This window comes from Amphiura filiformis, chromosome 1 (genome assembly GCF_039555335.1).
Source record: "Amphiura filiformis chromosome 1, Afil_fr2py, whole genome shotgun sequence".
NCBI lineage: Eukaryota > Metazoa > Echinodermata > Ophiuroidea > Amphilepidida > Amphiuridae > Amphiura > Amphiura filiformis.
The window spans coordinates 34,741,833-34,766,291 of NC_092628.1; the positions used below are offsets into that span (position 1 = coordinate 34,741,833).

The following is a 24,459-nucleotide window of genomic DNA, read 5'->3' on the forward strand; positions in this document are numbered from 1 at the left end:
TACACTGTATAGCAAGTTAAAAGAATCGTTTCCAATGTTTTAACATGTGTCACCCGACATATTTTACCATGTTTACTACTTTACTCGAAGCACCTGTATATTTAACACCAAAGTGATCTGAAGAATTTTACGAAACTACCTCATTTTCAAACCTTTCCATGGATTCAAATATCAATTGATGATCTGTATTCGGAGTGCTAATCACTGCATCATTAGCGCATGAGGCGTCTGTTGTCATTGGGGGATATTTGACTCCATGGAACGGATTGAAAATGAAATAGTTTCATATGTGATAGCTAATCTATTCCACAACCACACAGTTCTTTCAGGGACACCCTGTACAAGAGGAAATTTGATGGATACACTTTACATTATCTTGTTCTGACAATATATATCACCTCTCCTTAACAAAGCTTCACCATTCTACAGCTCTGCTTTACTACATTTCAAAGTACATGTATAGTGTTAATGTATATTTACAATGAAATATGATTGAATGATTACAATATGCTCTTATAAATCGTAACTGGTTTAGACTGGACTTGGTTAATATAGCTACCAATTGTGATGAACACATACACTTATACAATGGAAATCATCTACATTCGGCACTGCAAATTAAATGTCAAGTCTTGGTACTACATTTTTTCCCCAAGATGATACCAATATTGTCACAAATTTGAGTGTTCACTTGGTGTTATTTTACATAATCGCTATGTACTCTAGTCAAGTGAAAGTTAAGAGACCTGTACTAACCAGAAATATTATTTTAATCATTAGAAATAGTAGTATTGAATGCATAATTCATAGGACAGTTGTTAAAGTGGAACTTTCATTGTCGACAATCGTCAAATGATCCCAAGATTCAACGACAAATTGTTGACAAAGCAATACATCACTAAGTCCAAATATCAAGTTTCAGAGCTCATGTTATGTGTCGTTTATTTGCATCAAAATATTATTAATCCACCATAACATTGTCATCTTATGCTGATCTTAAGCTTATCTCTAATATTTTTAATGACAAACTCTTGTTGACAATTAGTCCATGCTTGCTGAATCAGGAAAATTACTTTGTCAACAATATTGTCAACAACAGCCCTAATAATTTATGCATTTATAAGAATGAGGTAGCTATAGAATTGGGAATATTGTTGTGACAAATTTGATCAATAATTCATTTTAATCACTGATTAAGCAAAGTTAAAAGATATTTTTTTCCAAAATAAATTAGTTTTTTGTTTTATAAAAAACTTTGTGCTGTTTTTGTTATAAATATGGTATGTTTAAGGCAGATATAAAGTGGACTATATTGTATTTACTGTTTACATCAATTGTATATTCCTTGAAAAGTTGTATGTGTTAAGAATGAATGGAATTTACAGGATATCATATCTCTAACATGCATATTAGATCTTGTATACATTCATGTATGTATCAAAATCTGAACTTACAATACAAACATCAAAAGGTCACCACCAATATCATCTGTTCAGTATCACTGTTTGTGCAGTAGACAGACTCTTGTTTTTCATCATTACAACAATACACACACGTGAATTTAAAACGGGAAAACTTGTATTAAAACAGACACTTAGGTTAATGCACATTTGACACAGCATTCAATGCAGACAAAGGGTGTCCTGCATAAGAGTCTCTGCTAAGCATGTGCCCATGATGTTATGACATACCTGTGCCAGTGCAGTTAATTTCACTATACTGAACTGGTAACTCTACAATGCTTCACAATCCTCTACATATAGAGTACTGAAGTGTGACGTCATAAAATTTTCTTTTTTGCATTTCAGCATTTTCATGACCATATTTCAGTAGAATATGATGAAAAACATCCACAGTCCAAGTTTGATATAAAATTGGATCGGTTTAGCCCATATTTATTAATCGAGCTATGAGTTTTAAAATATTGGATGAGGCGTAGTGAGTCAATATTTTAAAAACTCATAGCGAGACCAATAAATATTAGCGTAAAGCATCAATTTTATCATTATTATTTTGGATCAATATTATCACAACTTGGATCCATCAAAACATAATAATGGTGAGAATCGGATCATGAGGGCCGAGATATGGCGCATGAATACCTAATTAGTCCCATTGAAATCAGTGTAAATTGGCCTGGTTCCAAAGCAGTTATGAACCAGGCCAATTCACACTGATTTCAATAGAATTAGGTATTCATGCTATATCTCGGCCCTCATGATCCATTCCCACCAAATTTGACTGTGGATCTTTTCATCATGCTCCAACGAAACATGGTATTCAAAACGCTGAAATGCAAAAAAAGTTTTCTGTGACGTCATCACTTCGGTACTCTATTGGATTGACTCTATCAAGCATGTACAATGACACTATGCATTTATAACTATATATCCTCCAGGAAAACATTGGACACCCCTTCACCACACCTTTATTTGGGGTTTTGTATAAAACAAGGGAGCAAGCAACAAAATTGCTTGCTATACCATTTTTCACCCTGTTGTGACAGTGACATCAATACATTGATGCAGCTGTTTCGCTTGCGGCATCTTTAATTTTGTGTATGTGTACACCTGACAGCCCTTTGAGCGAGTGCTAGCAATTTGAAGCTGCACCCAATGAAATGCGCACTGACGTCACTGCCACATCAAGGTGAAAAATGGTATGGTCCTATAACAAACATTATGGATTCTGACAAAAGTTACAAAATACCACTTATAGTGTCATTCATACAAACATACTGATAAAGGATTACACATTTGACAAGCTAGCAATTGATTTGTCATCTCCTCTAATTGACTACAACAACCATTTCTCTGTAAGAAAGCTATTTAACTTTGTTCAAATAACAAATAATATTCCAGACTTGAAGAAAACAAACAAACTTGCAACTGATTATAACTATAATACATATTACATAATTTATGTACATAATTATTACTCTTGATTTCATAGGCAACTAAATAAAAACAGTATCATCTAGAATTATAATTCATAATTATTTGTCACACTGATCTGATCACATTAATTTTAACAAAATTTGACATGTATATTGTCATTGATAGAAATCATTATCAAAGTGGTTTTAATTTACATATTTACAGAAATATTGAAAATTGTTATTGTGAAATGACATTATATATTTATTATTCATTACAAGTATGGTTATTACATATTTCTAAGCAAACAAAATATAAACTTGAGAATAGTGTCCCTAGTTACCCATTGAAATCTTCAGCACCAAATTAAGACAGTGTGCCTCCATTCTTATTAATTCAGTTGTACAACGCCATCTAGTTATTGGCTTTAAAGTGACATTCAGACATTTTCAATTGAAAAAGAGGAACCCATTTGCCAAACTATTCCATGACTTTATTCATTATCATGTCAATTTGACAATGTTCTACCAAACAGCCATGCGCTTGCCTCATCAGTAATGACTGACACCCATTATTCTTGTCCCTGATTACAGTCAAGTTGACATTTCTTTTCTATTATTAATTTTATGAAACTTTCCAGCTTATTCAATGTAATTCTGAATAGCTAGCTAATTGCAAAGTAAAACACGGTGGTTTGTCAACCCACAAGTCTCGTCTGCTTTTGGAACCGCCTGCTTATAAATGTGATGGAAAAAAAAAATGTAAAAAATGACTGCTAAGTGTGAGAATGTGTAATTGCAGCCAAAAATATCTGAATGTCCCTTTAAAAACACACATCTGTCATTTTAAAAGTTCAATTCTGCGTAGGGCTACATGGATTCCTATGTGTTATTGAGACATAATTGCAGCATTAATTGTATGTTTTTATTGATTGAAAGAACTACCACAAAGGGTTTTAAAAGACAAAATGTTTTTAAAACAAAACAAAATATAAGGAAAAATATACATTTTTTTTTGGTTTTGGTACAGATGTGCATAAAGGATATAGGTGGTCTATTATTATATTAACAATGAATATAAGGCATAGAGAGAGTCCCAAAAATCTTCCATACAGTGACAATTTGAACTTCTTACTATGTACAGTTATTGGCCACAAACAATGGAGTTTCGATGGATCATTATTATAGTGACTTGATAACATACTATCAAAAACAGTGTTTCACTTCAGTGCTTTTCTTTAATGTATGACATTTTTAATAAAGCCAGGTCCTGTGAACGATTTGCAGACATAATTGTGCATCAAACACCATTTACAACCATTCAAGTAACTTTATTTCCTTCCATTCTGCACGTGTGTAAAATATAATGATTGACTTTAGCACACATACTGCCAAAGTTGTGTTCCCTGCAAGGCAATGTTATATCAGTTGTAAAGGTTTTTTTTTATAATTTTTTAAATTATCATATCTTTCATATGGTTTAAATGCTAGATAAAGCAAGGACTGCATTTTGGAAACTGTTTAATGAGGGTGTCACTCTTTATACATTACATTTTCAAATCACCTTTAACAAAACAAATTATAAAAGTGAAAAATCAAGTTAATCAAGGTGAAAATTTGAGTTAAGGACAAATTTATTAGTTTCAAAAGATGTTTTTCATACCAATTCTAAAGTAATTGTTGAACCGTGATAACTAACACACAGCATACATTATTTATAGATGTGAAACTCTAAGCATGACATGATTTTACTGGCTTTTGTCCTTTTTATCCTTGCTATTTGGGTAGAAGTTCAAACTATCCAAAACAATACACAAGGAAGTTGCAGCAGTCAGTCACATGTGTTAAACAAAGGTCAAAGGTTAAAAATACAGGGGATACATAAACTATCTGATTTTGCATTTGTATTTTGATCAGGAGTGAAACTGAATATTAAACTACTGTTTTGGTGAGGTAGGTGGTGGTCAATTTTGTATATCTGAATCCCTCCCAGTAAGCACTAATCTTTAGAGGTAGTTTACATAAAAACAGGTGGGTGACAAGTGTTTTTTTTTATCTATTGTGGGTGACAAGTGTTTTTTTTTATCTATTGTGGGTGACAAGTGTTTTTTTTATCTATTGTATCATGTGTGTTATTTTATACTGCAAACTTGTGACTATTGCTCCTAACCTGACCAAATCTGCATTCGCTGTAGCTGTGTGGTGCAATTGACCTTCTCAGATAGCCAAAATTATATGCATCTTCCTTTGGACAGGTTTTAGGCCTCATTTTGGCCCATTTGCTATTAAAATGTTTGCTCACATTTGTCCCAGTTAAGTTATATTTAGTAGCAGGTCAGTGGGACATGCAGAAATTAAAAATGGGCAACAAAATTTCAAAACTAAATGAATGAAATGAAAATTTTGATAGATTTATGTAGCTGTTCAGACAAGGATTGTACCGCTGACAGCAAACAAGTGCGAGCAAAAGAATAACTTACTTTGCTATTTTCAAGACAATAGCACATTGTAATTTGCTTTATCAGTTTGCCCGAATAGGGAATGAGTTAGTACAACAATGTTGAGGGCATATGACTGAATTTCAAGTTGAAACAGTTATGTTACTTGTAGTATTCAAAGATTTTCTCCCTTTTAACAGCAACATTCCAGCAAAATCTGTTTTCCATTATACATAGTAAAAGGATAATATAACTAGAGTTTTACATAAAGACAAGCAGAATTAACATATCTTTTCAAATACATGTCTACAGTTCAAAGCCTGCATTCGTCTATACTGGTGACAATTTTTTAATGACTTCCAGATTATAACACAGGCACTATGGGCTATTCCATTTCACACTATACTACCCCTGTGAAAGATTTTGGAAATATCTTATGGGGTGGGAGGTGTGAAGTTCACATAAAATTAATACATTAGGCAGCTCCATTTGAATTTCATACATCCTCAGAAAGATTCAACCTGAATATTCCAGAGGGAGGGAGTTTCAAAAAATAGAGTTGGCTAATGTGCCAATTCCATTTGAAATTCATACTCCCCCTGTGGAAGATATTTGCCAAATATTTCACAGGGGGAGTGTGGACTATAGAATAGCCCAATGTTTGCAACTTCACACAATATTGACTCCAGTGATAAGACCAAGCCATAATTGTTGACCCCCTCATTATGTACTTAAACCCTTTATCAACTCAATGACCAACAATCTGATGACTCCCTTCCTCCCACAAGGCAGACTTTACTGTCTACGTTTAGAGTCAAGTTACCATGGCAACCATTCTTTTGTACCACTACAACAGGAGGAGAGTCATATGTATTTGCCTATTTAGGCATTCTTATTTATCTGTTTATGTGAGGTGTTTGGGGAATTTGACTAAAATTAACTTTTGGGTGGTGTGTCTGGAATCATATTACAAACATTACCTACTTCCGATCCACAATAATACAGCACTAATTTTTAGGCATGAAAAAAAATTATCCTGTTTTGCCAAAAAAAAAAAAAAAAAAACATCTCTCAATCATAACCCTTTAGTTGGGCCTAAGTAGGGGTTCATTTATATATTTTCATGACTAAATGGTTGTTTCCACCCGAGGGCTGCTTGCGGCCCATTCATATAAACCAGAACATTTGGTGATTCATGTGTTTTAGAGGGTGTTTTTTGTATGGTGTGACAATCAAGCCTAAAGACTAGTATGAAGACTCACTTTAGTGTGCATTCTGATTTTTTGCAAAGGTGCTTCATATTCTCCTTTATAATCAATTATTTAACTAAAGACAAAAGGGTAAAATTAAGAATGATATCTTAGCCTTAACACATGGTTTTGAATGTACAGACTTGGGTCTGTCACTTTTATCAGTGACAGTTATTATTAGAAAACATGCAAACTATGGGTTTCTGTTTTGTTTTTCCCAGTTAAGTGGAACTAAAGGTTTAGGATTGAGTCATGTTTCATCTGGCGTAACAAGGTACTACTTTTTTTACATCCAAAAAATTAGTACTGCATTATAACTACTCTTACAAAAATACAAGTCTCTTTTAAAATATACAATGGACATATGAATCTTAAAAGGGATCTGTTACGAAATTTGAATATTGAATTTACAATTTGGTAGTTCTAGTAGATAAAAACAATCCCCATTCCCCCATTATTTGTTTATTTTTTGACTTGTGACTTGTGCACCAGAAAGCACTGTTAAGCTGGGGGGATTACATGTATTCACTTGGAATCTCTTTGAAAGATTCAAGTGCTACCTTTCATGATTTAGTACAAGGGTCATTCAAAATACTCTACTTCGCTCTTATAAATTGTACATAGTAGCTTCTTCAAACTCAGCATGATTATACATTGGCATGTTACCTACAGATGAGGGCAAATGTATATTGATACCATTTCCGGATTTTTGTAGGTAACTTGAGAACCAAAATAAGATTTGATACACCGGAAACGGTAAAAAATCATTAATCATTTACATGAAAATATGTGTGTATCACTCCTGCGAGATAAGCTAGATAGATACACAGGTGTTATGATTATGCTAACAGTCAACTTAAGCCAACTGAAATGACCAAATGGAATTTTATGGTCGCTTCTACTACAGATTTTCTTCATTTCTGCGACACCGAAACTTGATTCGCCTACACCAAATAGAAAAAGATATTAAAACAAAATTTTCGCACATGCTATAAAAGACCCTACTTTAGAATCATGGAAAATATGGAAGTACTACTATATGCAGAAGCTGAGGTATGAGGATGGAGGCAGAACTATTTGAATGATCCTCGTACTATGAATTTATGGGGGTATGGGAGGGGATATTTGACCAAGTTACAAAATCCCCTGAAGAGACCCCAATGTCCCATTATTGCTAGACTCCTCTGGAAATTACAAAGTAAAAGTTTGGAAAATACATTCTTTAATTAAATGACAGATATGATGTAACCATCTTTACTTCGTCATAGTTGACAACTTACATGTAGAATTGTGTACATTTACCAGCTCAAAAGCCTACATCCTACAACTATAATTATTTGGAATCATTGAATACATTATACCAATACTGGCTTGCTCCTGAGGGAAAAAAAGTCAATAATCATTTTATTGGGGGTGGGCAGAAGAGAATACCAATAAAGTTTGCCACAGTTCATGAAGTTTGTAGTTTCGAGGGAACTTGGGCGGCCCATACCTATTTATCCGTGTGCAGCCTTCCCCAGTGAAGCTGCAGCTTACTGCAGCCATATTTCTTATGCTCTCACTGAATGAGGGATTATTGCACACTGGTAATTAGGTATGGGCCCTTAAAGCCATAATGTACAATCTTATATGAATTCTTTTTTTCAAACTTTGATTTTTTGGCATATTTGTAATGTTTACATGTGTCCCAACTTACACTTAAATGGAATCAGGGCCAAATTTGTTGTGTTTGTAGGTCAACAGAGCAATTTTGACATTAAGTCATAATTATGGCTTTATGTCCGTCATAGAACTCTCATGTTAAACGACCAAAATAGCCAGTGGGGTTTCTTTCACTTTACCATGTTATTTAAGCCTAACATAGACATGAAAGCCTTCCCGGCAGGTTATTACTAATATTGCAGCATTCTGGGTAAAGAATATTTGACAGAAAATTTGACAGAAATCGTACATTATGGCTTTAAATTCAAACAGGTTCACATATATTCATCATATTCTAAGCCCTCAAATCGATGCAAATCTATTTTGAGACATATTAATGATCATTATAACTGTCATGTACTTCCATCTCAAAGAGGGGTTGAATAGCACATACCCTGTAGTAACATGTTGAATCACATAGAGGAATACAGCTATGTACAATTCACAAACTGACTTCTGAACTGTGTCTATGAAGGCACATATTTACTGTTTTATTGAAATAAATTGTGTTCCGAAACAACACAATTCTATAACACAAACAAAATGAGATGAATAACAAACAAATCAAAACAAGAAACCAAACAGTTTTAGAACAGTGTAAATTTCAACATGATAACATGTGGTTCACACTTCACTTCAAGATGTTAAATATTTGATATTATATTCAATGTAGTCAATCTATCGCTGGTATTTGCTCTGTTAACCAAATCCTCATCCTGCTTGCAGCCATTACTTAATGTTAATGAAATTCAATCTACCTTTCATTGTCGACTTGAACCACTTCACCTTACCTTTCCATTTACAACATGAATATGGCCTACAAGCCGTCCGTCACCTTATGGGATATTCATCCTCTCATGCAGAATTTGAAGATTGTCATGGTTCAGCTACAAGGCTCCTCAGTTCTGCTCCACTTTCTCATGTTTCACATAGAATGCTTTCAAAATTGTGTTAGTGGTGTAACACAAATATCTCCTTGGCCAGGTGCGCTGTCATGCCATTTATTGCTAGGAATACAATCCATCGTCATGGTTACTTGCCTTTAGAGATCTATCAGTCCAATATCATCATTTACTAGCACATCTGCCGATACATGCAATACTTGGCCACATTCAAAGACCACATCAAGTTTCTTATGATAAGTGTCGATATTGTCACCATACCAACTTGTAGTTACGGTAACCAGTCTGATGCTATAGAGCAGTGGTATCGTCCAGTACTTTGGCGGCAACTTTGATCATGTTTGCCACATGGGGTAAGTGTTTTCTGAATTCAGCATTATCTCCTGTAACATTTGCTGTAAATAATGTGTTGGCAAGCATTGGAAATGCCACTCCTTTATACGGATGCCCTACACTTGGACCATATATCACATGTCTGCAAAGAATAAGAAAACAATGTTAGTATATGATCATGTACATGGGGTGACAAAAGGTTCACACAGTCATGACTGTTTCTGAATGAAGATATCTCAGGCACAAATTTTCCCCATACATCAGTTTATATATCCCACCACAGTTGTGACTTGTTTGTGTCCATAGAGGTTGTGCATATGACGTATCATACCGTAAATATGGCGGAGTACTCAAATGCATTCAACAAAAGCATGATTGCAATCTACCGCGACAGTTCGTCTCATACACATAACAAATGCACTACGATCAAATAGGTTGACGACAACGTTTGATTGAATGCACTGCACTGCGCCATGAATACGGTGAAGGACACCGGTTCAAATCCTTTGTTTGGAGCCAATCAATAAATTTTGTGTTATTTTGTAAAGTTAAAAGATCAAAGTGACGGTTATGGATTCCTCGGTTCCAAAGGCAAAATGTTTAGATTTTTCACAATGCCCTCCAAATAACCGATGCGCAGTTATAAACCTCTAAATGACGCATCATAAAATCCATTACACTAAAATGACTTATGATTGGAATCTTTGTAAGTAATATATACCACACGGACATTTCGACAAGTTATGACGAGTAACAGGGTATTCATAAATTACTTTAATTAAAAGGTAAATGCATGGTAATTTGTATTATGCCCTTAACTGAGCCTAAATAATATTGTTATCCTGAAATGCTATACACCTGATAACTAGAAACTCACCTTAATTGTTGTTCTTGCAGAGTCATTCCTCCATGGCTAAGAAAAGCTCTCTCAACAGCCATTAATTTATCATTCACATCTCGCAATTCAAATGGTCTGAAATGAACAGCAAATGCATTATGTAAAAAACACCTTCTAAACTAGGGCAAAACTTCCTCTTACATTTCTATATATTAAATAAAAAAACAAAACATCTGTCACACTGGAATCTAAATTTCTTTCAAAACACTAAAACCAGGTCAGCATTTAAAAGTGGGCTAGTGGGTTCTACATATATAAAACCATGTACACATTTAATACACATATTCATATGAAGTGGGTAACTCTGTTTTGCACTTTGCGCACCTCTTCTTGCACTCTATTTGTAAGTGTGTGTCAATGCATATCTATATCAACACATGGTACTCTAGCTCAACATGTCAAGGGACACATTTCGGAATTGATGCTTTTAAATCTTAAATTATTTGTTCGCTTGGTAAAATTGGTACATGTACACTGATATAGAGCCTGTAAATATGCTGATCATCTTAATGTGGTAACAGCATCTAGTTGTCATGATTATGTAAAATCCAACAATGATTGAATTTACTACTCACATTGATACATTAACTCTGTCCACCACAAGCTGAAATTTGTGTGCTGCTTCATCAAATTCTGTTGCTGCTGCTGTTACAGAACCTGAAATAAATAGCAAAAATGGCATACCAAAATCAACACCAATGATAATTTAGGTTAAACGGCTACTGGCACATCAGGATTTATTCATGTTAAAAGAAGCAAGCTTTTATTTGCAAAACAAAATCATGATGATTGAAAGTATCCAGTCAACAGCACTAATCCTAGTCTATCGATATTGTATACAAAAACAGATATTGCCAAAAGTTGTCATGTTCTACTCTTCTTCCCTTTAGTATGAGGACAGATCATAACATTAATTCAATCAATTCACGTTTCACTTATACAGATGGTTGTGAACTGATCAAGTTGTAGTGTATAATTGGTTTTGGTTCATGGTGGCCCAGGTTACTGGTGCAAGTATCCAATTCTTTTTTTTTTTTGCAACCAGGATCAACTTTCCCAATTTCTTTTGGACTTGAGCTGGCTCAATTTACACAATGATCTGCAAGGCTTTGAAACATGTGTCGCACATTGTGTATTGCAATACAACTGGGCTGGGGATGTCTCAATCGACATTTAATTGTCAAACTGAGCACCAAAATGACGGATATTTGTGTGTGTACAATACACTTTACACAGTACGAAATATGCCCGTCATCTAAGGTCGATCGATATATTTACTGCACAAAAGTGGATGTATCTCTTTAATGTATTTGGCATGCAACTTTCTGCGACATACTGGAGACAAAGCAAAAGGCGGTGCTCGTATGCAGCTAGATTCATGAAAAGTTTGTACATGGTAATCAAATAATACAATATCTTCTCAGCTGATCCCAATAATTATATACATGGCACTCGAGCAAAATGTCCATGGACATTTCTTTTTAACAGTACAACTGGTTGAGATACACACACAGAAAATGACTTACTTAAATCAGCATCATATTTTATGCCAAGTTCAGAAGCATATCTTATTACTTCATCTGCATAATAGTCTACTACGACAGGTAACAGCTTGGTATCAGCCAGTTCTAGCAGCACCTCTCCAGCTATTTTAGTGACAGCAGCGTGAATGGTAAAGTCAGGATCTACTTGCTTTATGACGTAGTCTGCGGTATCATACGCTGTATGCATGAGTGGATATGTTGGTACCGTCATTTCGCCAACCTAAAAAGAAATAAAGATCCAATAAGAAATTCACTGATGCATAATGACGGCTCAGTGCCAGAAGTGGGTAAGTGCAATAGCTAGCGTGTGAACATTTGGCAATTTACACACAGTATATTGTACACATCTACAATCTACATGTGGCAGCTACACATGGCACTGAGCAGTCGATATGTGGAGTATCATCATGGGCCTAAATTCTCACATGTTCATCAGGTTGGCTAGTATGAGAACAATACCTTCATGATTGAATAAGAACTGATTTGACAAGGTTTCTATAACACTTATTTTGAAGACTTTACACTTACTACTGTTACAATCTATTCCAAATTCATTTAGAGTGACCTTCATTCCTGTATAGGTGTTATTATCAATCCAAGGGCTCATAGACGCCACACTACACAGTTAGGAAGAGATCACCAATTTACTTGATTTTGGACAATGGTTGAGGGACAATGGTCTATAACCATTTTCCAATGCTCCAATGTTATATGGAATCTATTACAGGAGATAATTAGTTGGCACTTATGCTCACAACTGCCTACTGAGCGATAAAAATGAATGACAAAATACATCCAGCTTCATATACAATACTAATAGCATGTTTCTTCTGACAGCATGACATACTGTTGCCATCCTATGCTGCCAGTAAATTAGTGGCATGCAATAAACTAGTAAGCAAGAAGATTTGAGTTCATCATGATATGTCCACTGGAAATAATGCTATGGGCATTTCTACTGACATGAACAGTAGGACATGAGCAGGACAAAATGACACAGGAAACAGAATAAAAAGTTCTGAGGGTCTGAGAAAAAAGTTGTATGGATAAAATATGTGTGGGCATTTGTGATGATGATCAAGGTGAAGCGCTTGATATACTGCTGGGAGTATCAGATAGCATAGATTACAATCTTCTTGACAGAGGTACTTACATCTTCATCATAAACATATCTGAGGTCAACACTAGGCACACCAGCCAGATGGAGGAAGGGAGTCAGATCACTTGTTGTGCCTGGTGGCTCCATCCTGGAAACAATACAAGTTGTAAGAAGTTGCAGAATATTAGCCTGAAAGTTAGGCCCTTGACCATTAGAATAAACAGCCTTATATACATTTGAAAGCTATTATACCATTACACATCAAACTACCCCACCCATGAACCCTGTGTATATTGCACTACGGGTAAGTGCAACCCTCATGATATCCTTTGTTCTTTTTTCCTTTCTGGAGATCGCAGATTAAGATCAAGCAATTTCTATGTTCCAGAGACCCCCATTTGAAGCCCATGTGAGGTTCCCAGAAACTCTTTTCTGTGAAATACCCAAAATTTATCTTCAAATTTTAATTTTTTTCCAAAGCTCCATTTTAGTTCTGGTGACCCCATATTAATCCTCAAAATTTGGTCCGGACCCACTTACTTATTTTTTGGGTCCTGGACCAAAATATTTGCACTATTTCCAATAATGTGGTCTATTGTATGCAATTTTTGCATAGGGAAATATTTGCTGGTTTGCTCTTCAGTAGTATGGTTCTCACTCATTTATTGACACATCAGTGAGTCTGGCAATCAAGCTGACATTGCAATGCAAGCTTACCTTGGCAATGGCTCATTGCTGTCACCATTCGGTCTTTTCTGTAACCAGTTGTCATATACTAACATATTGGTGTGGCCTGTGTCAGGGCAGTCAATCTGAAATCAAAGCAATTCATGAACTCATTAATATTCATGATTTGATCAACTGAACCAAGAAGGGCTGACAATGGAACAGTCTGCCACATATTGTTAAAGTGCATGCGGGCGCACCGTTTCCAATATTTATGTGCACATAATTTTGCATAAATCCACACAGTAAGAAATTACAACATAGTTTCATGGCATTTATAGCTCTAACTGCCCTCAAGATTGCAATACTACAGGCTGGGTACCACCCTTCAGTGGGCATGGGGAACACACAGGCCACCTCTGACCAAACCCCTCTCAAGGCGTTAAGGTTAATGAAATTACAATGGCAAACAATTTTTTATGTACATCAGTATAATAATGCTAATTGGTCATATATGCAATGCACTAGTTTTGGAGGCAGAAGCAATACAAATTATAGTGTATTATAGATGGAAAGCATGTAAAAAACAGCCTACAAACTTTTATCACTTAACATGGGCGGGACTATAAAATGACGCTGTTGTATACATGCACCTTAACATGAACATCTGTGGGGATTTCCCCTCACAATCCCTGATATTCATCAAGCATGCAATATTTTTAATTTGTTTCCTATCTATCTATGCATCGATACAATGCTGAAACTTGGGACATTAAAATTAGCGTAACTTCCTTGTCTGGGGATAAAAGACTGGGAAATAATAGAACTTATAGATAGGGTGCAACACTAAATCATATAGGGTGTAACAAAATCTTCATTAGGTATCAGGACTAGTGATTCTATATTGAATTTGAATGAAAAGCAATTTTGTAATAACTTGTTGGCAACAAAAATTACATATCTTTCTATAATTCTATTCTCATCATTAAGCATCAGCATAATTATTGTAATCTACTTCCACTTGCTTACAGACAAAATTGCACAATATAGATAAAATGAGCGAATAAAAAGTAACAAAACTCATTTATACAGCGCTTTTTGCCAAAAATGACTTAATGGCGATTTACAAGGAGCATATAGAGAAATCAAATAAATAAAATTCAAGGAAACATATTTACAAGCATAACACTTAATTATATACAAAAATTACATAAAGAGTTTTGAAAGTGATTTGATCTGTTGTTTTGTAATCTTTATTAGGCTATTAGGTTATTTCATTTCCAAATATTGAACAAACTCACGAACCAAACCCGACTTTTTTAGATGTACATGGTAGCAGTTGGGACAAAACTGAACTTTCGCCAGTAGTGACATGGTTTGGTAAAGGTGGCAGCACTCCTGTTAAGAGTGCCTACTGTGTGTAGGTAATGGGTTGCATGGACTTTTATACTTGCCTTTTATGTGTAACAAAATTATCATTGATCCATTGTTTAGATACATTGCAGGAGGCAACTATTTTGTTTACATGATGAATTGACAGATGTATGTTTTGTGTGGTGTACTTGGGAAAAAAAACAGCGGAAAAAACTGAATAACGTGCAAAAATGTGCCTGGGGGCATTGAGACATTAAGATGACCTTAGTGAATGATCAATTAATGGTCATCAAATGTAATGTTACTTGTTTGACTCTTCGTAAAAAGAAGCTCAAACTCTTTCCGAAATATGACTGTACAATGAGACAAAACAGCAAAAATACTGCTGTGGACTGACACTTGCAAAAGTAGCCAAACTTTAGGCAAGTCATGACAAGGTTTTCAGAGCTGTGGCAAGCTATTCTTCATATAGCCCAGTTATGTGCCTAAATCGTGGCAATGGCATCAGGGAGTATGCTCAACACATTGAAGGCCCCGATGTAAATGCAATGTGTACCTTGGGGTAATAGGCCTTCTTTTTCCTAACTTTGGAGACTACATGTCTACATTAAGAAATCAATGAATTGATTGACTAGGCGGCCTACTTTATTTGCTATTCATGTGTACACTAAATCAAGCTCAAAAACAACCATTGTTTCTATTATTGGCAATGCTTAACTGTTGCCACATTTCACAATTTGGTGGTTCCCCTTGATTCTTACCTAGTTTTCCCCATTCTTTTGATCCAACACAATAAACACAGAAAGAGGACTTCAATGAAAACTGAATGACAGAGTCAACAATACTATGGAATGTTTTGACATGTCATAGGGAATTACATTATTCACAGGGCTGACATTCCTTCACACAAACAACAAATCTGCAACATCGGTTTCCTGATGCAGATGTAAGTTACAAACAAATCCAGTGCATTATTAGTGGTTAGCCATTCGTTCATTTTGTGTTGCTTGGTCTAACACATGCTGTCTTTGGTAACAAATACTGCCCTCTATAGTACACTAAAATACAAACCCTTACTGATCCGAAAGGATGGCAAATTAATCTGGAAAGGTAAAAAATAGGTGGCTCTCTCTCTCTCCACTGCTTGCCCAAAATGCATTAATGTGGTACAACAGAGGAGTATTGCAAATTGAGGTGTAATAAGACTGACAAGGCATAGTAACTCACTATAGGGTGTATTCCCAGTCAAAAGAAATCAGAACACTGATGCACCTGCCACTCTATACAATCACCATCAATCAATATTTCTATATAGCAGTATAGGTTGTGCAAATATGTACAATAGTAATATGTTCCACTCACCTGTACACTCATTTTCATTTATCATAAGGAACCCAATTCAGTAGTAACTAGACATTGGTTCATTTGAAGTAAAATTCCTTTATTAATATTAACACCATATACTTGAAATTGATGTTTTATAATAATTGAATGTGTACAATAGCTGAATGAAGTTCACCTATTCCACATTTTTGATGGGGGTGTTCATGAAACAACAAGTGATGCATTAAGGTTATTAATTATTTTAAACTGTTGTGATTTGGTAGTTCACAGCATCTTACGAATGGTAGTGAGCTTTGGCAAAAACTGCATTGCTCAATTGACACTTCATAGCGAGCGTGTAGAAGAATTAAAATATCACAGATATACTTTTATAGATGTACGTTGTAAAGAGGGCTGAAACAACAACAACACTTTTGTAAAGCGTACATAACTCATTAACAACAATAAATTAAGCAAGTTTGCAAAGTATACGATTTGTAGAACTAACTTTTGCAAAACATCAAGGTGTTAATTTTCAATAATATATTGATCTAGATAATAAAAATCGATTTTTAGGTTGCTTCGACCAACAATACCTCGTCTACCCTTAAGTGCAAAGATTGTCACAAACATGCCTTTTTTCTGAAGATTATTCATCCAGATAGCGGCTGGATAAGTGAACATGAATGAATAGAATACTGCTTCTAATCTACAGCTACCTATGTACCCTCACCTTTTGTGTTGCTTGGTACAACACTTTCGCTAACAATGGGCTGCCCTCTGCAGTAAAGGTATGTGTTCCAGAAACAGCTTCGTCCAAGTTTATGTAAGCTACAGCTCTCTCATGAAGAATCTCTAGATGTTCCTGTCATATCAAAATAGCAACAGTAGTATCATCCTACAATGTCAGGGCTGTCAACTTTTTGAAATTCTTTGGCATGAGATAATATTGCACAACTGGGGTGTACTGGGATGGAAATATGGTTTGGTGAATAAAAAAATCAATTCAACCTTTGATTTTTGTTGCCGATGCCACAGAAGCTTTAGTTGGGGGAGGGGAAAAAGGTCAGTCAATTTCAGGAAAGAAGTCAGCCAAAATGTGGGGTAGGGAGGAAAAAAATGCAATAAAGCATATTAGCTCAGTCAAAAGCAAGTAAATAATCTAATATTTTTGTAGTGCAAAAATATAAATTTGACAACCGACTCGTGATATGGAACAACACATATTTCAATGATGGTATATATTTACCATCATACCCACAAGCAGTTTGAATACTGATGCTGCTGTTGCAATGTATAATGGTTGCTCCTTTCACATCAGAACAGCTTTCCTGAATCCATATTTCGTCTGTGGTCAATACCCAGTCACCTAATCAAATTAGAGTTTCTAGTTGATCAGAATTATTCAATGCATAATTGAAATATTTTGCCTATAGCCGAGAGGACACTCTGTGCTTACCTCCACCCATTCTGTTGAGCCAATGTGTCCGTCTTCACCGCATCCCAGCTTGCCAAGATAATAGTGCGTCTGGGTTTCCAGCCTATGGCAAAATAAGAACAGTGATAACTTTCATAAAATCAACTTATGATGGGTCCTCCTCCAGCTGCATCTCAATTTCAACACCTTGTAATGGGGGATGAGTTGGTTAATCCATCTAGTTTTCATCCAATTGAATCGCTTCCCAGAATTCCTTTCAACTTTCTTTGTATCCATTTTGCATATTCTTTCTAAGGTCTCTGGTTCCACTTTAAAACCCACTTTTCTATATAGAACCACAAAGTCTCGCCTTGGTCCAAGTTAGAAACATGAAAAGAATTCCAGGTGGCATGACTAGTGGCTACTGATGCATTGAACATTTGTACAACAGCAGGAATGATACAAAGAAATATCCAAAATATGAAATTTAAGGATTCAATCATGTTAATCACTGTTTAACAATGATGCGTCCATGTCATCTGCATGGTGTACTTCACAAGGGCTACCCATGTGAAGTAAACCACCCAGACACGCTGGACACGAGTTGTTAAACAATGATGAACAATGGTAAAACATGATTGAATCCATTTCAAAAATGAAAACTAGCTAAAGATCGCCTGATTCGCATTATTTCATGAGGAATGTCAGTTGGTCATTGCCACTCAAAATTACAACATCATTTCTCTGTTGATAGCAGCTCAATAAAGCTACACAAAAAAACAGTAATGTTTAGTCGCTTCCTCCATAGTTCCAGGCATGACAAATTTTATGCGCTCACACTCACACGTATGGCGCTTCTGTTAACTTGTGTTCACATATACGCTACTGTAAAAGTGTGGATTCATCACAGATTAACAATGGTTGGCACAGGAAGAATTGTTGAATAATGTATACAGTCTGTCCACATAGAAGTACAAAGTAAATAGACCTCGGGAACGGGAGGTATGAAAATAATTATTTTAGTGCAATGCGTGCATAAATACTTCTTTGGCGCGGCAACTGCTGCGCAATTTGTGCTTGCCGAGCACACCACGCTCTTTACGCATCACGTTGTGACGCAAATCACCGCCTCCCCATGTCACAGATTTGGTTTGTACTTCGAAGTGGACAGACTGCATATTCTGGGATACAAATTAAAAACATTACATATTTATTATGCATGTTCTGCACTATAAATCTAATCAGCAAGAGAACACATCAATCCCTTTTCGTCCAGTTACAGATCATCAGTTATCTTGTCCACAAGGTTTGTAACATTTCAAAAGATGTACAGACAAGACAGTGAAGGAAAAATCTCTTCTTGAACCTAGTTCAGGCGCAGCAAAAATTTTACCATGCTCACTATACACCTCCAATGCACTTGTTGACTGTGTATTTACATCTAAGCAAAAACAAAAAGGAAGCCAATCCTAAAAGTATTACATACCTTGGGTTTTAAGTTGGCCTAAAGCTCTAGCCAGTTCCATGAGACATGCAGACCCTGTGCCTGGTTCTACAGCACCAGATGCAAGAGAGTCTCGATGATTGCCTACAATAACATAGCGATCTGAAGGAGGAAAGACAACAATTATTAGATGCTACATGTCTGAGGTGCCCAGTGGGGACTCCTGAGGGACAGAACCTTGGCAGAACCCAAGGTGTAAAGACCTCACAAATGCTGCGATTGTAAACCACATTTTTCTCCTATCATCATGCATTTTTCAAAAGAGGAAAACAGGGAAAAATTCTGATTTTTGTTAAAACCAAATTTCACAAATTCCAAATTCAGAGAACTGGTATCTTGGAATATGATATACAAATTGAATAAGCTATAATATAAGAGATCCCTTCTCACCTGGTTCCACGCTTCCTTTCATTACTCCAATTATGTTGGTTATTTTCTCTGAGGTGAAAGTGGTGTTGATAATCATATGCATGTGCCATGTGTCACTGTTATGAAATCCTGGACCCATGTGCCACTGGTGAATGCTGACATTGGAATGAAAATGAGGTGGTGCTGGTGGAGATTTCAATGACCTAAAGGTAAAAGTGACATGATGTATAAAAGGATATTGAGGGATTTCTATCATGGAACTAAACTCTTTCCACCGCCCAAAAAAGGCAACCTGTATCATTTTTCACTTTCATCTGGCAGTGACTTCAATGTGTAGAAGCAGCTGTATTGCGTGCGCATTTATGTGGCGTCTTTACGAATATGCATTGTGTACGCCAGCGCTTTGACCAAACGATCTGACACTGCGCAAAATGAAATGCGCACTGATGTCACTGTCACATCAGGGTGAAAAATGGTATAGCTAACAGTTATTCAAAGTCCACTTTTAAAAGAGTACTTGAGCTTTCAACAAACACTTGTATTTGTCTCATCAGTGGTAGGTAAAACTAAACCTTTCAATAATATGTTAGTTGCAATAAGTTATCCCCTCCAATATACCGTAAATATTACCCTAATGGCGCACACGGGCTTTCACATATAAATAGAGAGCTCCCTCCTCTGAAAATCCCAACAATAATTAAGGGTTTGTGACCTTATTTGTTGGTGGAAATTTTACAGGAGGGCACTTTTAGTTTACGCCTGAAATTCCACTTATGTCAAGTGAACCCATATGTGCCATTAGGACCAACTGTCAAATAATTTTACAGTAGCCTTAATTTATAAGGCAACTGTAAAATTACCTTAATTATCTTGTTTTTCTCAATGTTCATGTATCCATCATTGTGGAATAATTTACTTCCTGCCATCCGATCTCCCAGTTCACTTCCCGTTTTTAAAACAGCACTCAAGTCACATCTATTTCTTCTGATATTTACTTTGTATATTTTCAAGTTGATGCTTTTGTAATTTGTTGTATGTCATGGTCTTGTAGAAATGACACTTTATAAATGGAGATGTGGAGATGTTTTATACTTGATGTTTATTACTAGGTACCTGAGTATTGCTCTGGCATCATCATAGCTAATCACTTGAACAGGAATTGATGGTAACACATCTCTGAGTGACTCCAAGTCAGCACTGGAATCTGTAATTATCAGCAAATCATACACAATCAAGTCAAACAAGTATTACTACTTAACTTCCTTCAAATATGAGTGGCCATTTTTCTATAATTGTACATAATCTATGATGGCTTCAAATAATTGTGTATGATAGTTATTTATAAATCTGAATTTTTGTACTGGACCGACATTTCAATCGTGGCAAGTGATTGTTGCTAGAAAGTTGCACTAAAGTCAACTGGTTGTGATTTGAGGATAGGCATAATAGTGACTTTTTTCCCATCAAGAAAGAACACGGCTATGCTCATTACCACGGCTTAGTATGAAACTTGCATTATAGAATTACAAGGAGGGATCTTTAATCCATTTCTAATGCAATTATTCAAAATGAGCTTGATGTCAATCAACTGATTTCAACATCCAGCCAAAACAAACTCATAGTTTAATTTGGTCAGTTTCAATAAAATCTAGTGTTCAAAATGACTACTAATAAAACTTGGAACAAGGTTCAGGTTACACTCCCTTTTGTTTGCTTCATTACATTACTGTCATTTTTAATTTCAGAATATCTGGTAAGAAAGTGTTAATGCTGTCAATCTAAAATGACAATGACAAATGCAATACTTTCTTCTCATATCCAGAGAAACATAATTTATGAGTGAAAGAATAAAATTGGACATTACAACATACCATCTAATGAAGGAAAGAAAGGTGATCCTGGATCCCCATACGTATTACGTGCCGAGTCACGAATGACACCATCAAATGGAAGCCACCATGTATCTTCATTTGGGTTATCGCCACCTTGCCCATATATGGCTGGATCGGGGAAGGCTACAACACCAATAGCACCTTCATTCTTACAATTAGATACCTGAAATTTAAAGCCAAAATGTACAATCTTATAAAATGAGTTTCTTCATTTTTTTTCAACCCCAATTTTTGGCATATTTGTAATGTTTACACCTGATTATATTCGGCCAAATTCATTATGTTTTCAAGACAACAGAACAAGTCTGAATGTAAGCCCTAATTATGAATTTAAATGCCCTATAGAACATCACAGTTAAGTGGCTAAGATAGTAAGTTTTCTGTCATTTTACCTCATTAGTTGGGCTTAAAATGACCAGAAAACTTTCCCGGTAGTTGTTACTTCTAATGTTTTATAATATTTGGCAAAGAATAACCAAATTAACATTTGATCAAAATCGTGTATTAAGGCTTTAACAAAGTATGCAGTTAAGGTGAATGTGAACTTACATGTTTGTACTATAACTGGAGGGTCATCACCCAAACATTATTTCTATATTTCAAGTTCAAGTCATAATCCTTTTAATCTAATTTGGTTAGCCTGGTGTATGACGTTGTCGTCAGAGCAGCAAGTGGCATAACAGTATGAAACCAGCGTAAAATTGGGCAAAAATGTACAATTTTTTAATGAAAATTTTAGCAAATCACATCTTCAATTGGCAACATACAGCCTCCAGAGTAAACACTTATTTCACTTTCACTTACCAATCTTGACAGGGGCATCACACCAAGCCGTGCAATGCAAATTCTATCCTTGACATTCATTTTTTCAGAAATCATTGTCCTTCGGATGAAATCAAAGTCTTCTAGTCTTCCAAAATTAACAAAGAAGGGATCACCCTGTAATAGTAAGATAATTTTTATACACTAAAAATATAACATATTTGTGGATTACTGTAGAACACTACACTATGCAGTGGATAATGCAGTGGATAATAGGAAGCCAAAACTAAATTACGGTACTAAAAGTATGATTTAATAGCCACTTTTAGTAAATGGGAACAACAACAACATAAAATGCTTCATGGGTAATTGGGTATGTATGTTTGGGTCTGTCTTTGCTGGGTAATAATTATTGTAGTAGATGCAGAATCCAGTCAGTAGAAATTCTGTCAATTCCATAAACTTGAAAAGCTCATGATGTTAATGCAGAACCAGAAGTGACATTATCAGTATGGTATCCTGGGGTAGGATTCAAAGCTTGTGAAATATCCTGAAAGTGGTAGAAAATCCTGAAAAAAACAGTGTGAAATTGGGCTAAAATGCCTCAAAACGGGCTGAAAATCAGTAAATTTTGGGGGGAAAAATCCTGAAGAATTACACCCCTGGGTTCCATAAACCTACAGTATATCCTGTTCAGGTGGTGGTTGCAAGACAAGATTATACCGCTACAAAATTGCTGAAAATTTGTAATGACCACAATTGAATACCTGAGTGGAAGAAGGGCCCAACTCCATTTTACCAAAATGAGTTTATCATATTGTAAACATGGTTCGTTTTGAACAATTCCAGTGCAAAATGATGTTGATCTACTCACATTTTCAGTGACGTTTCACCACTACACTAGTGGTTTCTTCAGACTGCCTCTCATCACATCTTGACTGCTTCCTTTTATAGTCAACAGTAGCCGTTGAGGGCGTGATGAGTTGGTCAAAAATGTACCTCGATTTTTATGGTAGCCCCAAAATTCATAAAGACGGTACTCCGCTTCGACCTATAGTAGACTTTACAGGCTCAATCGGTTACGACGTGGCCAAGTCCCTTGCTGATATTTTGAGTCCTATCGTTGGCCAATCTGAGCACCATGTTCTGAACTCAAAAAGTCTAGCTGAAGATCTAAAAGATGTAACCCTTGAGGAAGATGAGATCCTTAACTCGCACGATGTGGTGGCGCTTTTCATGAGTACGCCTATTGATCTCACTCTTCATGTGCTCAGAGAAAGACTAAATGAGGATAAAGATCTTAAAAACAGAACTCTCCTCTCCATCGACGACATAATAGAACTTCCCAAATTTTGCCTTGCTACGGTCGCATATTTCAGTTACTCAGGTCAAATCTATCGCCAACGTTTCGGCATGGCCATGGGTAGTCCCCTCAGCCCCCTCGCTTGCAACATCTTTATGGAGTGGCTTGAGCAGAAAGCTATTTCCACAGCTCTGGCAAGCTGTTGCCCCCGTCTCTGGAAGAGATATGTTGACGATGTTTTGGAAATAGTACGCAAAGGACAAGTAGACAATCTTACAGATCATTTAAACACCATTGATCCCACCAACAGTGTAAAATTCACCGACGAGCAAGAGCAAGAGGGCTCTATTCCCTTCCTTGATACTCTTACAGGGAACTTCTATTATTATCGGGAATTGCCTGTCACACATGATCGCACCGCACACAAGGTCGTAGGCAATTGGTCGGACCTCATCTGCCCAGAACATATTGACCCAGGTCAGCATTCCGCCATATCCTTCCCGACATGCTTAGTAGCCAAGTCCGTAGAAGAGTGGATCCACACACTATGTACACAAATATACATTTGGCCACATTTTTTTATACGATAAATACGAATTTATTAAACATGGTAAATATTCTCTAGCAAATCGGTTATACGATGGAACTGGTAGGCATATTATAAATTCTGGATATTAAATATCTTCCTGACCAGCCAGATCAGCGCATGGTCAAAGACGATTCCTTACTAGCCACAGACCGTCCGCTGGAATTAGTTGAACATGAACCATTCGTTATAATGGCTGTTGGTCGGACTTCATCTCTCTACA

The 24,459-nt window shown here is 36.0% G+C and overlaps 1 protein-coding gene across 1 annotated transcript in view; it reads right to left on the reverse strand.

Annotated features, from left to right (window-relative positions):
- Positions 1-3,463: 3,463 nt before the first annotated feature.
- LOC140146092 (putative N-acetylated-alpha-linked acidic dipeptidase) overlaps positions 3,464-24,459 on the reverse strand; it is a 60,758-nt gene continuing 39,762 nt past the window's right edge. Inside the window, 14 exon segments of the mRNA XM_072167848.1 lie at positions 3,464-9,641; positions 10,377-10,472; positions 10,973-11,054; positions 11,924-12,161; positions 13,095-13,188; positions 13,758-13,852; positions 17,137-17,268; positions 17,863-17,903; positions 17,906-17,944; positions 19,307-19,426; positions 19,715-19,896; positions 20,807-20,897; positions 21,565-21,748; positions 22,390-22,524. Coding sequence (XP_072023949.1) covers positions 9,458-9,641; positions 10,377-10,472; positions 10,973-11,054; positions 11,924-12,161; positions 13,095-13,188; positions 13,758-13,852; positions 17,137-17,268; positions 17,863-17,903; positions 17,906-17,944; positions 19,307-19,426; positions 19,715-19,896; positions 20,807-20,897; positions 21,565-21,748; positions 22,390-22,524 — 1,713 coding nt within the window. The 3' untranslated portion in view covers positions 3,464-9,457.